The sequence below is a fragment of the Scomber scombrus genome, chromosome 11 (genome assembly GCF_963691925.1).
Source record: "Scomber scombrus chromosome 11, fScoSco1.1, whole genome shotgun sequence".
NCBI lineage: Eukaryota > Metazoa > Chordata > Actinopteri > Scombriformes > Scombridae > Scomber > Scomber scombrus.
The window spans coordinates 15,093,482-15,108,703 of record NC_084980.1 but is presented as its reverse complement, the minus strand read 5'-3'; the positions used below and the strand labels follow the sequence as shown (position 1 = coordinate 15,108,703).

The 15,222-nt window shown below is 37.7% G+C and overlaps 2 protein-coding genes across 2 annotated transcripts in view; both read left to right on the top strand.

Moving 5' to 3' along the window:
- The window catches only part of eif2b3 (eukaryotic translation initiation factor 2B, subunit 3 gamma), a 449,880-nt gene that overhangs the window by 163,906 nt on the left and 270,752 nt on the right, over positions 1-15,222 (top strand). The gene's annotated exons all lie outside the window — the stretch shown is intronic.
- tnr (tenascin R (restrictin, janusin)) overlaps positions 1-15,222 on the top strand; it is a 73,563-nt gene that overhangs the window by 17,394 nt on the left and 40,947 nt on the right. Inside the window, exons 10-18 of the mRNA XM_062429255.1 lie at positions 427-577; positions 3,717-3,895; positions 4,193-4,283; positions 4,877-4,977; positions 6,703-6,805; positions 7,628-7,717; positions 9,603-9,736; positions 9,985-10,114; positions 12,808-13,074. Of these exons, the coding sequence (XP_062285239.1) occupies positions 427-577; positions 3,717-3,895; positions 4,193-4,283; positions 4,877-4,977; positions 6,703-6,805; positions 7,628-7,717; positions 9,603-9,736; positions 9,985-10,114; positions 12,808-13,074 (1,246 nt within the window). The remainder of the gene's footprint in view (positions 1-426; positions 578-3,716; positions 3,896-4,192; positions 4,284-4,876; positions 4,978-6,702; positions 6,806-7,627; positions 7,718-9,602; positions 9,737-9,984; positions 10,115-12,807; positions 13,075-15,222) is intronic.

The following is a 15,222-nucleotide window of genomic DNA, read 5'->3' as shown; positions in this document are numbered from 1 at the left end:
GCAACACTCACTCTCTTACAACAGCTGGGAATAGCAGGGGCTCCATATGGATGAGTGACATGCCTTTGGGAGTGTACAGAGTGCTGTCTCTGCAGAATTTGGCCTGAGAAATATCACTGAAGCATGCATACCCATATTTGCCAAATAACAGGGAGTTTTATGTGCTAAACTATCCAAAAGTTTACAAAGGATTGGAAGAGAGAAGTCCTCAGCTTTACAATACAGAAAATCAATTGCACAGAAATTAGCTGCATGAACCACTGTTTATGTCTTAGTGGTAAAGATGGTCTTTGATCTGCCAGATTCTTTATCTCCATTGTGACAAGTTTGTGCCACAAAGTAGCTGACATTTACTCAAAATATGCAAACAATGTGCAACAATCTCTTTTCAACTCAGCACATATAAGCTGTCTCTTTTTTTTCCAGGACAATGATGGAGGAATGACTGCACAACTGCCCAGCACCATCACCTCCTTTGTGCAAACTGGTCTGAGGCCAGGAGAGGAGTACACAGTTAATCTGGTGGCGCTCCGTGACCAAGGACGAAGCCAGCCGGTCACTGCTATTGTCTCAACATGTGAGTGAAAGGTGCAAAACTGAAGATAAGAAGTGACATTAAGATATAAATCACATCTCTGTCTAATTGTAATTGGAGTGTAGATTCAGATTAGAATTCTTTGATAAATATACAGTACCTATTTTTATACAAAACCCTCTTCATTCCCATAGTAATATACAGTGTTTACACTCTTACTTGTCTATACAACTCATGAATACAAAGACACATCAGAAATGTCCTTTACTATTATGGTTTTGCCAAAATACAACATTAAGATAAGTTATACCTGGAAGGCCTTTGGAGGAAGGACAGTTTACAGTACAGTTTACTTGATTTGAATCCTTCAGCCAGTCACTAATGTTTAAACATACTCTACACATTACAATACAATACATACAATACCATACCATTTATAATAAATGTAACCATGGTTCAACCAACAGATGTTTTCACTGTCAATTAATCTGTTGATTGAGCCCAATGTAATATATTGTAGTTGTATGTTTTGGTTCAATCAACTGTCAAAACTAAAAAAAACAGTCAGTCCTCATATTTGAGAAGCTACAAGAAACAGATGTGTGATATATTTGCATGATAAATTACTTAAATGATGAATCAATTTACATAATTATGTTAATTATCTGTTAATTAATCAAATCGTGTTGTATAGTATTGCCTGCACTTTCAGGACATACACACACACACACACACAGCTAAACACAGAGAATAAGCAGCGAGTGTCACCTTGTTGGTCTGCCACCATTTATGTCCCTGACGTAAACCTCGCAGAGGTATTGCCCCCACTCCTCACCTATCTGACATTACTTAGACAGCTGTAATAGATCCAATTCAAAACTCATCCATAGCAATTCAGACTCTAATGTCTGCCGTCAAAACACCATCAATTTCTTGTCAAGTCTTTCTTCCTTTTGTGGGTTGTAATTAAGTATCGATTAATAATTCATGGCCCTCCCTCATTAATGATTCACGGTGGCCCACTGCAGAACACCTTATTGGATAAAGAAAGAGGAAAAGACAAATTTGAAGTTACTCAATTATTTATAACAAAGATTTATCCTTCCTTGGAGACGGAGGGAGCGCAGTGAGGAGTCAGAGGAAAACCAGAGGGAGAGGACAGCTGATGTGGGAACTGGTTCTCAGCAGCGGTCTTCCTTAGGCTGTTTTCTAGGACGAGACCCAAGGGGCCAATTTCTAATACATCATGGATCAGTGTTGGACCTGCAATATGTCAAGCCGGAGTCTGGGACTCAGATCTTAAAAGCTTAAAGAGAGACTTCAGAGGAGAGTATGGTTCTCTGTTGCTCAACGTGTGAAATATTTCATTCACATCTGTTCCCACTGTAATAGTGAATAATTGTGCTATCACAGCACAGTATGGTGCTTTCCATTAACATCCATGATCTACAAACCATTGTGTTAAGTCCTAGCTTGTTTGATTCCTCCACATTACATGTTTGTCACCTTTTACAATCTTAAGCTGAGAATAAAGTCTTTTCATAGACTTTGCATTCTTGTCATTAAGTTGTAGCTATCAGGCCTCTTTAGCTACTATAGGATTCATTAAGTAAAGTGTTGCACCTGCATTTTCACAGACATCTGTTAAACCAACAGATGTCAAACCATAGCTTTTGTGGAAAGATGTAATTAACAAGTTAATGTTAAATGTGCTAATTATCACATTTTGTAACACCTCATTACCTTGACTGAAATCTTTATATTAGAATTGATGCTTTAACAATGAGAATATGCAGAGTTAATGTTTAACAGATTCCTCTTGTGTCAAACATTCAAATTTTTTTTTTCCATCACGCCTGATGTGTTTTCAGCTCTTCATACCTAATAAGAGTTGTTTTCCAATCAGCATGGCTAGACTTTAATCGAGAATCATGTTTTACACCTTGCACAGATAAAGCTTATTGTCTCACTGTGTGTCAGGTCTGATAAGTTTTAAATGCTTGGCTGTCAGGGAACAGCATTTCCTGATAACAAATCCACACCTACTGCAGCAAAAACATGAAGCTGAGTGTTATACTCTCATCCTTTCATTTGAAGATTTGCATCTTTACTTCATTGTGGATACATAGAAGATCAAAATGTTTTTGAAGCTGATTGAAATGTGTTCAAGCCCAAAGTTTGCATCAAATTATGAATTTTGTGTACTTTTTCTATGATTTTTATTTCATTTTTTTTATTTTTCAGGCAGAATTTGGCTCAGGCCAATTTTTTACATGTTTAGACAACAGGTAATATTGAATAAATGTGATTGCTTTTGTTAAATGAACAAAAGGGTTTGTAAAAGAAAAATAATTGGCAAAAATGTAGATACTTATTTAGATATAAGTAATCTTTCAGGCAAAAACAGCAAATGTTATTCTCAAGGTCTATTCCAAACTATAGGAACTAGCAGCTTCCTTTTCATTATCTGATTCCCAACATGGGGGTCGAGTACCCCTCCAGTGGGTCACAGGATAAATCTGAAGTGCTCATGAGAAAATGACAAAGAAAACAAAACTCTGCCACACCAGTTTGAATTATTTTTAGTCTAGCTTTTTGTTTTCTTTCTTTCTTTCTTTCTTTCTTTCTTTCTTTCTTTCTTTCTTTCTTTCTTTCTTTCTTTCTTTCTTTCTTTCTTTCTTTCTTTCTTTCTTTCTTTCTTTCTTTCTTTCTTTCTTTCTTTCTTTCTTTCTTTCTTTCCTTTTTTTCTTTGTCTGTATATATGTTTTCTTTTTAATTATAATTGTTTGTTTTTTTAATTGTATGTTTTAATGTATGTTTTAATGTTTCCAATTTTTACTGTTTAATCAATCAGATATTTTGTTTTACACTCAAGTACATTGAGTTGCCCATGTGTATGAAATGAGCTATATAAATAAATCTGCCTTGCCTTGCCTTTTGGGGTGATGGTCAGACAAAACAATAATTTGATGACATCACCTTGTGCTCAAGGAAATTGTTATTTATCACTACATTTTATAGACGAAACAAATACTTGAGACAATCACCAGCTGATTAATCTGTTAATGATGATGAAAATAAGTTGGTATCAATTCAAATATCAGATATTAAGTTGGGAACAAAAATACCCGACCTTGTCAAAAAGGAGTGTAAAAATACCAACAGTATCTTTGTTTTGCAGTGATTGATGGACCTACTCAGCTGATTGTGCGGGATGTGTCAGACACTGTGGCGTTTGTAGAGTGGACTCCACCAAAAGCAAAGATTGATCAGATTGTGCTGCGTTATGGCCTTGTGGGAGGAGAGGGGCCAAGGACCACCTTCCGCCTCCAGCCCACACTCAGCCAGTATTCCCTGCAGGTGAGTGGGGCAGTGTAATTTATCATGGAGCGAGGTCACAGATCTGATCCTACAGTCACAATATCTGGACTCACCTGCCATCGGGGGACAGAAGAAGCCCTGTTCTCACATGTTAAACCATTTATCTTGGGGTTGACACTGGCACCTGTGCTACTAACGTGTGTGTATCTGTCTATGCTTGTCATGCCTGTTAAATGATCTAATCTTAGACTCTGACTGTCTGTGTATGGAGATAAAAAACAAACCACAAAGAGAGATTAAATAGACTTAACTGTGCCTGTTTATTCTGTTGTACAGGTTCTGCGTCCTGGCTCTCGTTACGAGGTGACAGTGAGTGGTGTGAGGAAAGGAAATGAGAGCGGATCTATTTCCACTGAATTTATTACCGGTGAGGGACTGACAGCGAGCAGATGTGGTGATATTGCCGTGCATGTGATCTTGTGCTTGCCTCTTAAAATAACATATGGCCTAATGTATACCATGCAGTTTATCTGTATTGGTACTGAACCTTTGTTCAAGGTCATTTTTACTCCCAGAAAGTTTAAGTACATGATTTGTGAAACATTATCCTGATTTGTTTTAGGGCAAATAACAGGTGAACTTCACAAAATGACATTATACTTTCAACTAAAAATGATTAGAATATATAATGTCTAAATATCCACGTCGAGGTTATTCAAATGAAGGGAAATAGTTGTTATGGTACATGATATTCTAGCTGATGAATAATAATAATAATGATAATACTACCATATTGTTTAGTGTCAACTTGGAAACTAGATAATGAAACAAAGTCCAAGTTACAGAAAATGAATAATGGACATGTGTAGCAATGATGATGATCATCTCACATACAGATCAGCTATAGCGATTAACAGTTCAGCACTAGCTGTATCTGTATCTAATGATTATGTTAAAACTGCTGATGTATGCTTGTTCACAATCTCTTAGAATTGGTCTCAGTGTCCCCAACATTGTCAGCTTTATCGTTCTTCTCAGAGATCGATGCCCCCAAGAACCTGCGGCTGGTATCCAAGACCTCCACCACCCTGGAGCTCGAATGGGATAACAGCGAGGCTGAGGTAATTAGACCTGAGTTAATAGCATTAGCAATCAATAGGCAGGGTATAAGATAAGATATTAATTTATTAGTCCCACAATGGGATTCATAATTCAATGTTTTTAATCTGATCCAGTAAAACACTAAGGGCCTGATTTTCTATATGTGTGTAAGCTTGACATCATCTGCAAAAAATATGTGCATGCTAATCTACTAACGCGGCACACTGAGGCTTGCGTCTTTCAAATGTGCCAAATAATATGCGCTTTTCATTTAGTAGGTTTACCATAATGAATTTGCAATATGGGGCATTTTAACCGCAGTGTGCATAATATAGGGAGGAAAAATATGTTAATTTAGCACACTCATTGTGATTTACCAAACCTGGAGGTAATTTTTTCTGATGGAAACTGCGTCTATAAATAATACCTTTGAAGGGCAGGTATTATCAGCCTGCACGCTGTGCACAAATGACTGCTGTAACTGTGGTGAGGAGGAGACGGGGCACAATGACAGAATACGCACAGCACAGATTTTTTCCAACCGTGTTTGTATTTTTGGAGTGGAATATTTTTGGTTTTACTAACAGCATTGACTTTGTCACAAATACTCTCCCATATAGTGTTTCTGGTAATATTTTTTTGCTGTAACTCAATATATTTTTTAACCTCTTCCACTAGAACTTCAAATTCCATGGGATCAAATATCATTTTGCACTTGCGGTGTTTGTGCTCGTCCAAACTCTCCATTAAGACACGCAAAACCCTCATTTAAATACTGCTGTCTGCACCTGTTGTCATTTGCGCTGTTATTCTTAGTAGATGACCAAACGTGCAATATGTTGCACTGCACACATAATTTAGTAGCCCTGCCATTTATTTGGGATCTTAATAAATCAGGCCCTTAATCTAGTACTTTGAACAGTTACGAAATCTAAGAAAGATTTTCCTTTACCTTTGTAATCTAGTCTGTAAGCAATATGAAGCTATACATGCTAAACATCTCAGAAAGAGAGTCTCCTTTTTAAGAAAAACACAGTTTTTTTCTGTGTTTTATCTTTTTGTATTCATTAAAATAATTATCCTTTCCTACAGATATTACATTGCTTGCACAAGATGGTGCATCCCCCATCACTGAATAGATGTTTATTATTATCCTTTTTGTAAAAACAGCAGCTAATGTGTATTTAATCTCTTGACCTTATACACCTTTCCTTTAGTCCTGCCTGCATACTTTACCTAAAGCAGATGTTTGTTCTTTGTATTATTCTAAACTCTGTCTTGTTGTCTTGAGTACTTTATTATCACACACAGGTGGGTGTGCATTTTTTCTAGCTTGATAAATGCCAATGACGGGAATGGAGTGAATGCATTCCCTGGGTGCAAGTGGTTTACTCTGAAAAGAAATGTAATAAATCATGTAGTTTTAATCACTGCTCTAGGGCTCACTTACTACACATTCAGACATTTGAAGCCAGTCTGTCTTAATGCCTGTTAGCATTACAAAAGTATTAATTCTTATGATTAACAGAAGCCAAATAGCATACTGGAACAATGCAAAATAGATAAATTATTCAGTGAAACATCAGCATTGCAGGGTATAATTTGCAGCTCCTTAGACTTATTGTATTTGCAGCTGATATAATCTAAGTATATTTATTTCTTTCATTTTGGAGAGGAAAATGTTTAAATTGTACCTTCAGTTTGGTGTAGTAAATGTTTAAATATGTGATTATGTTTATATGTAGGTGGATGCCTACCAGGTGGTGTACAGCACTTTAGCAGGAGATCAGTATGAGAAAGTCATCGTACCAAAAAATGAGGGAGCCACAACTAAGACCACTATCACAGGTAAGAGAGGAGGACAGATGTGTTGTTTTACTTCGTTCATCCATTCCCTCATCGGTTGTGATACTCATTTTTGCTGCAGTGTTTTTCATCAGCATCTGGAGGAGTGTTTCGCTCAATGCAGTGTTTTTCCTGATGCTTCCAGTTTTATCACAGTACATCTAATGTGTACTGAGGAAGCTGGGAAGTGCCTGTGTGTTTGACAAGGCAGGATTATCTGCAGAGCTAACACATGGTTGACAGGCTACTGATTGTATCTGTAGAAATGCTTGTTGTCCTGCAGGCATATTGAAAGGTTGTCAGGAAGGAGGGGTTAACCGGGGAAGTTTTCTTTTTTTCTTGAAAGACCATAGTGCTGGAAAGGGCATGGCCAGCATAAGAATAGAAGCAAAAGGTCCTTGTGTTACTGTTCAGCAAGTGCAATCGATGCTGTCAACACTCTCATTCCTTCTGTGTCACTCTAATTTTCTCTCACTCTACTAATAATCTGTCACTCTCTTTCTCATTTGTCATTACGTATCGCTTCATCTCCACTTCTGTGGCTTGAGAAACTGGCTGTGGATGCACTGAATTGATTTGAAACTCATCAATTATGCGGCTTACAAAAAAAAGGAGATTTCTTTAGAAATCATGCCGATGTACATGTAAATTTTCCGAGACTTCATCACCGATGTAGAACTAATTGAGCTGTTATGACAATCTCGGTCTAAATGATATACATTTTTTGTGTGAGAGAGAGTATATAAAACAAGTGTGTGATGTTTCTACAATCGCTACAATATGTGTTGAATTAGAAACTGGTTATGTCTCCTATTTTTGTCTCAGACCTGCTGCCAGGCACAGAATATGGTATTGGCATTTCTGCCATGAGAGGCAGCAACCAGAGCACACCAGCGACTATGAACGCCAGAACGGGTGAGTGAATTACTGTTTATACTTTGCTGTAGAAAACCAATGATCCACTCATGCATGTAAGTCACACTAAGTCAATCACAGCAGCGTTGTACTGGAAATCTCAGCATCACAGCAGGCTTGTTGGCCCATTTGTTATTATACATGTTATTCACATTTGCTGCTGAGGGTCAGTGCTCATGTCCAGCCATTAAAAGCCGCTTTAAATTAAGCAAATCAGATTTTGGCAAGATGTGATCTTTTAGGGAGGTGTGTGGCTGTTTTATATTACTGGCTTGGGTCAAAGTTCCCATTACAGCATTTTAAAGCTATAATAATGGCCCTCTCTTTACCTCAGTACTTGATCTGCTATTTGAATTTTTATTGTGTTTTGGGTTGTTTGGCGGAAAGAAAAATAAAGACCCCATTTAACATTCTGTTTGAAATATTAGTGCACAGTGGTGCTTTGCTAATCGTTCCCATTGCGTCGACTGCCAAGCGCATTCTTCCTCCAGTTGCAGTTGTTCTAATGGCTGGAGGTATTTTGCACTTTGCTAAATTATGCCTCAATTTGATCTGTCTATCACACTTTTCTCTGTCTGTTTCTGTGCCTCTTTGAAGTTTGAGAATCTACAACATCCTTCTCAAATAGCTTTAAATAACATGGCAGCACCTCCTGTCTGCCCGGCACACAGCAGTGTTCATGTAACTACTGTATAAGTGTGAGTTGCTGAAAGCTGAAAGCATCACCTCCATTAACAATGACTACGTTTTTTTTTCTCTCAGTCTCTCCCTCCACCCCCCAAAAAAAACAAACAAACTGAAGGTTCAGGCAAACAGTGCAGCAGAGGATTAGATGAAAATTAAACATTGATGATCCAGTGGGCAAGTTCGGTCATTGCTGCAGGAAAGATAAGAACAAACATAAAAACACAACAAAGACAAAAGATGAAACACAGAATGTGTATTATGTTAATAGAGAGGTCGTTTTGGAAATGAACTGCTTGGAAGCTCACTGTTAAATTTTAATCAGCAGGAGTCGTGCTTTTGATGTCAGGGCTGCACCAAATAATACAATTTACAGTAGATAAGAATAAAGCAATAGCTAATGATGAATGAAATGATCACCAGCTATGATACACAAATTTGGAAGCAAATTTCTATAAATGTAAATCATCAATTACCTTTATACCTTTATATGAATATATTAAAGAAGATGTGGCATGCACTACACTACCTGGACTTGATCAGGGATAGTTACGGATACACTAAAAGATCACAGCTTTTTGAATTCATTATTGCTTTTCTAGCAGAGTGGAGGAATTTCATGGTCAGAGTCAGCATGACGCGATTGCTTTGTATACAATAGAAAAAGCAGAAGTGGACAGCACAATATCAAAATGTATTTGAAAAATGTGACACCTGTATTTCATCTTCTCTTTTTTGATGCTACTTTTCCCATATCAGCCAAACATTTTCATCATCCGTATTGCCATTTTTCTTTTGCTGATGTTCTCTGTTTTATGCGATTGTTAATTAAACATCTTTTGTTTTTGGATGGCAAAAACAAGACATTCTTCTATTCTGCGACACTGTTCAGACCAAACGATTCATTGAGAAAATGATCACCAGATTAATTGACAGTGAAAACAGTTAGTTGCAGTCCGGGTGATGTCCCTCACACTGTGTACACATGTCCTTGCAGCTCAGGAAAGGACATTAGTCATGACTGAATAAGGTCCATGAAATCAGTGTCATCTGAAATTGTCATTGGTAATCATCACCATGTTTTCACACCACTGCAGCACATTTTCCTGGGTAATAATGTGAACAAGTTCATGCTTTAGTCTACCTTGAGTTTCTGTCTTACAATTTTGCTTTTACTAAAATCCCGTCTCTCCTCTGTTAGACCTGGATGTGCCCATGGATCTAACTGTGACGGCCTCTACAGACAACACCATCACTCTGGTTTGGGGCGTGGTCCAGGGCCCCATCGACCACTATAAAGTCACCTATACATCTTCTTCCGGCGTGACTACTGAGGTAAAGAATAGGACGGATGATCATTAAATGGATTATAATAATACTGAGGAGTAAGATCATGTCGTCCACAAATCAGAAGATCAGTGATTCTATACCTGGCTCCTGCAATCTGCATGTCAAGACACTGAACCCCAAATTGCTCCCGATGGCTGCCCCATCAGTGTATTAATGCGTGTATGAATGGCTGAATGTGGCTTGTACAGAAGTTTCACCGATTTGTCTGTGTTTACCTGTTCTTCCTGTTCCAGCTGACAGTGCCTAAAGATGTAACCTCCACCATACTGACAGACCTTGAGCCTGGGACTGAGTACACCATCACGGTAGCTGCAAGGAGAGGAAGACAACAGAGCACTGCAGCTACTATAGACGCCTTCACAGGTAGAGGGAATAGTCATATTTTACATACATAAACATGTAATAGTGATACTTTATCAGCTCAAACATACTAAAACATCATATTTAAGAGATACATCTGAAGATGAAAATATGATCATAGGACTGGATGAGATCACTTCCATGGCATAAGTGATACTTGTCTTCACCTTTGCAACAGCTGGAAATAAACTTTTTGAAGGAGTATCTCTTTAAACCATCACTTTCATTCATTTAATTATCCGACCAGAACATAAATACATATACTCCAAAGAGCGTGAAAGATTGGCCTATTACTGCAAAAAGCTACAGAATAGTTTTAGCAGCCATGCTGCGTAATGAACCTGAATGGCAAATATAATGAACTAAAGTGTGGCAGCAGGTAAGGTGAGTCATGCTAAAAGAAAATTGAGGACCTTAAAAGACTTTGAAGAAGCAATTAGTGGAGGTAAATTATTCAAGTCAGCTAATGAGTTTGTTACAAGTGTTCCCTAAATGCGTCTTGATTCTGCATCTACATGTATTTGTATTTCTGTTTCTTCTGATTCCTTTTCAACAACACATTCTCTCCATATTCCTGTCATACTTACTACTCTCTGTGCTTGCACAACTCTTCCTCTTGCTGAGTCTTGCTGTAACATCTTTCCTCTGAGAATTTCAATCTCAAGCTATTTCTCTTTCTCCAGACATGAATCTGTCTATCCAACTATATGTCAGATTGCCTGTCAATCAATCCAGCTCTGTTGGGTCTTTGTTATTTTTAAACAAAGCTTGATGTGATTTTCAGCTGCACAAAGAATGGTGTCAAAATGATGGGCATGCGCTTACCTGCTGTCAGATTTTTTTTTTTTCACACTCTCATTGTCATTATCTCTTTCTTCTTCACTTTGACCGCTGTGGCAGTTTTCACCATCATAACCATCATTGTCATCATAGAGATCATGATCATCTTGTGTCATATGTGGTTCCTTTATTAGCAGCACTCTAACGAGCTGGAGAGGAGAGATGAGAGAATGATAAGATGACAGACCAAGAGAATCTGGGGAAATAATAATGAATTACCCTTCATCTTCTTGTCTACAGTTCACTTGGCCTTAATGGCATCATCTGCTTGTCTGTGAGTACTGAACTAGAAAGAAGATCTGGTGAATAACCATACTTCCCATGGAACAACATTGATCTTAACATGATCAAATATAATCAACAACAGTCTTTGGAGCACCACTATCTGTCCTTCAGTTTGTCTCTTTGTCGTTGACAAACTGTACAGTAAATTGATTATGTACCATACTTCTTAAATAGTTCTCTGCAAACATCTCATTTTTTATTCATTTATATATCGTTGCGGCTGTGTTTGCACACGGCATTACCCAGGGAGCACTAAACAAATTTTTATTTTCTGTGTGTATTAATCTACATTCATTTATTTGGTTATTCATTTATTCATCCATTCATATTATTTTCCAAGAATCTTAAAATATACAATTATAACTGCAACAAGAGTAAGAAAATCCAAACTCAAATCAACATGACCCCCCATGAGGATAAATGTACCTTATTTATCTGTAACATTACTGTCAGGGCTTCCTTATAACATCCCCTCCTTTAATGTTTACGGGAGATTTATTAAGATATCCAGACTTTAAGGCTTTATTTGGGGTCTAGGTCCTTTAAATGCTGCATTACCCATAATGCAACCATTACATTTTTTTCCTTGAACTCCTCTTGCCAGTTGAATGACCTTTTACACCCCAAGTGTGTTATGAACTTTCTGCTGTAAACTTGAGGTCCCGAAGCTTAAATCGAAATAACCCCAATGACATCATCAGGTTTTGTGTTCTCTTTAAAAAGCTCATCCAATAAGACTTGAGGATCTATGGGGAGTTTTTTTTGGTACCATAGAGTTTTGTTTTAGTGAGTTGTTTCTTGTGTTGTTTGCATCACATCTTCTACCATCTTGTGCAGGAGGATGCACACGAACACGATGATACGCATTTCTGCTTACTGCACAGGGCAGTAATGCATGTCGACAGTTGGTGAAGGAATTGCGCCGTTAAAAGAACCAATTCACTAATAAAAAAGGAAAAGAATATGACTTTAAGCCTGTGTAAACAATGCAAATTTCAAAAGATGACTGATTGCAAAGAAAACTCCACAGGATGTCTTTAATCTGGGTAATCAGGAAAGAAGAAGTCTGTGTTATCAATGTTATCACGCCTGCTATTTATACATCCACACATGGCTAATTAAATTCAAATCCTCTTGCATTTGCTGCTGTGTCAGCTGCTACACTGGTTCATACCCATTACATCATCTCCTGTCCAGGTCATACATTTTGACAACAACATCTGCTATCATCATCATCTTTCCATTTTCTTATTGTGAACCGTCTCATTACATCTTCATCTTTATGGCAGATAATCCCATTACTTTTTCTTTTTTTATGACTAATTAAATAATTACTTCCACATGATTGTGGTCTGACTCTCACCTGCCCCATCAAGATTACACCCGAGGCTAATTTTCTCAACTGCATTATAAACGATCTATCACATCATCCAGGACCACTTTCATCCATCACCGACTGCTTGTCTGTCATGTCCATAATGATGGCAGCTGCTTTTTGTTTTTCACTTTTTCCTGCTTGTGGCCGGCTTTTTTATCTGTCCTTGAAAACTCTTGAACCCCCGTTCCTCCAGGGATCAGGCCTGTAACCCACCTCTACTTGTCAGAGATGACTTCAGACTCTGTGTTGGTGGCATGGAGTGCTCCAGCACCACCTGCTGACCTCTTCATCCTGAGCTACAGCTCTGCGGACGGGACCGACACCTCTAAAGTGACACTGGATGGCTCCAAGACGAGGTCACTGGTCCAGGGCCTGCTGCCGTCCACTCATTACACCATCAGTCTAATCACAATACAGGGGGATGTTACCTCTGAGCCTATTACAGCATCACTCACCACAGGTGAGCTGCTTGATTTGATGGAAATTTGGTCTATAAGGTAACCCAGATTTCATAAACATCAGCAGCACAGGAAAGGTCTGTGACTTTGTATGATGCCTGATTAAATCATGTATCCTTACCTCATACTACTGTTTATCTATGCGTGGTCAGGGTGCATGGATTTTTCTGTACCAATGAACTTAGGTAATGGCATTTGGGGCCTCTACAATGTCTTTTACAATTTCCTTAAGTGCAAGGTAATGCCTTTTAATACCTCGGTTCAACCAACCAGCACTCCAAAACTCAAATATATTCAATTCATATCACATAAGACAAAAAAGCAGCAAATTCTCACAATTAAGAAAAACTGTAGCTAAACAATCTTTGGTATTATTTGCTTGGATTTAATTTATATATATATAATAGTTTCTTGCTCTTGATTGGCAAACCAATTAAGTGGCTACAATAGTAATAATAATCATAATGTATAGTATGAATAATGTAATCTCATTGATTACAATAATGAATGGATTGTACTATTATCTGTGGATTGTGGCAGTGGAATGTCCCTGAACCCCATTTAGGATTAATGAGAAAAAGACGTTGGGAACAGGAAAGTAAAGGATATTTCAGGACAAATAGGGTTTTAATGTGTGTGTGAGGTTGGGTGAGAAATGGAAGGAGAGAAAAATCTGTTTAAAAAATGGAAATACAAAGTAGTTTTAAACGTATTATATGTATTTGCAAAAATGTTGTTTGTGTATTTCATTTGTACAGAACTACAGCAGAGTTTTTTGGGGTTGCTTTCACTTCTCAATCAGATTTAAATGTTTTATTTCGAGCTGTGCCGGAATGATGCTTCACACCTTTCTTTTGCTGTGTTAATATTCAGTATTACTGTGTAATTTGTTATTAATTGACATATTGTGAGAAAAAGGAGCTGTCAGCAACATTTCTTTTGATTTCTAGTGTGCTATTTACAACTGGGAGAGAGATTGGATAAGACGATGGTCAATATTATAACCAGCCTCAGAAAAAAAGACAAAGAAAGGAAAACCATCAAAAGAAGCAATAAGAAAGGGCGTGAAGAATCGAGAATACAAAAAAGTCAGCATTGAACAATAGAGATATTAACTTTGCATCAGTGCCAGAAACACCTGAATGCTGCCACCTCATTAGTGTGCCAGTTTCATATAATAACCTGGCAGCTTGAAGCACTCTCTGTCTCTCTTTAAATTCACCCACACATGATGATAAGCAGATTTCAAGGGTGAAATTGGACAGGGATTTTGAGGCAGATGTACAGAATTTCTTGCACCTGTCTTTAGACTGTGGTAATTTTGCTGTCCTGCTTTGATCGCACATGTGAGAATGGGAGTGCTGATGAAAGACTAAACTCAGGATTGCCTTGTATAATTAGGCATGCTTTTTATCATTTCATTTGCTGCATCCACTCCATATGAATTGTGCTGAATCCCGACAAGTTTTGACCACAGTTATAGCAGATGATTCGGTTCATAAGTGTGTTATAGTCACTCTGTGGCTACAGTCTGTGTAAAGGGGGCTTTAATGTAATTCACAACCTCAGGGCCACATTCATTAATTAGTTTATACAGTGCAAATTGAATTGTGATCTTCTAGGGGAAATAGTCAATAGCCCCAGATATCTCTAACAGAACTGTTTCATGTTGCCTCTTTCAATTCAGAGCCACAGAAAGGTTCATGAAAAAATTAAGTTTAAGCCACCTTTTACCATAACAAACATAATTAGTAAGATATGCATGCATGAGTAATCACAACTTATATAGATGCTGCTGTATTTCATACAGGTGGAATATAAATTAGTTCAAAGTCAGGCATTGTATATTGCCCCCTCTACTTGTAAGTAATAACCATTATTCTTTTCAAAGCAGAAGAGAGGGGGCGGCATAGTTGGTTTACAAGTGTGGCACATTTCTTTCCCTGTACGTAAGAAGAGATGGAAGTGGTCTATTAATCTTAAATTCCTCTTTTTCTTTGTTTGCTCACAATGGAACTCATGAAAGAAGCACTCATACAAACAGATGCATTTTTAAAATCCATGACATTTGTTAATTTTCTTGTGCTTAGGTTCGAAGTAAATTTGTCCAGACCTGTCGTACATGTTACGAATAATGACATGTACTGCAT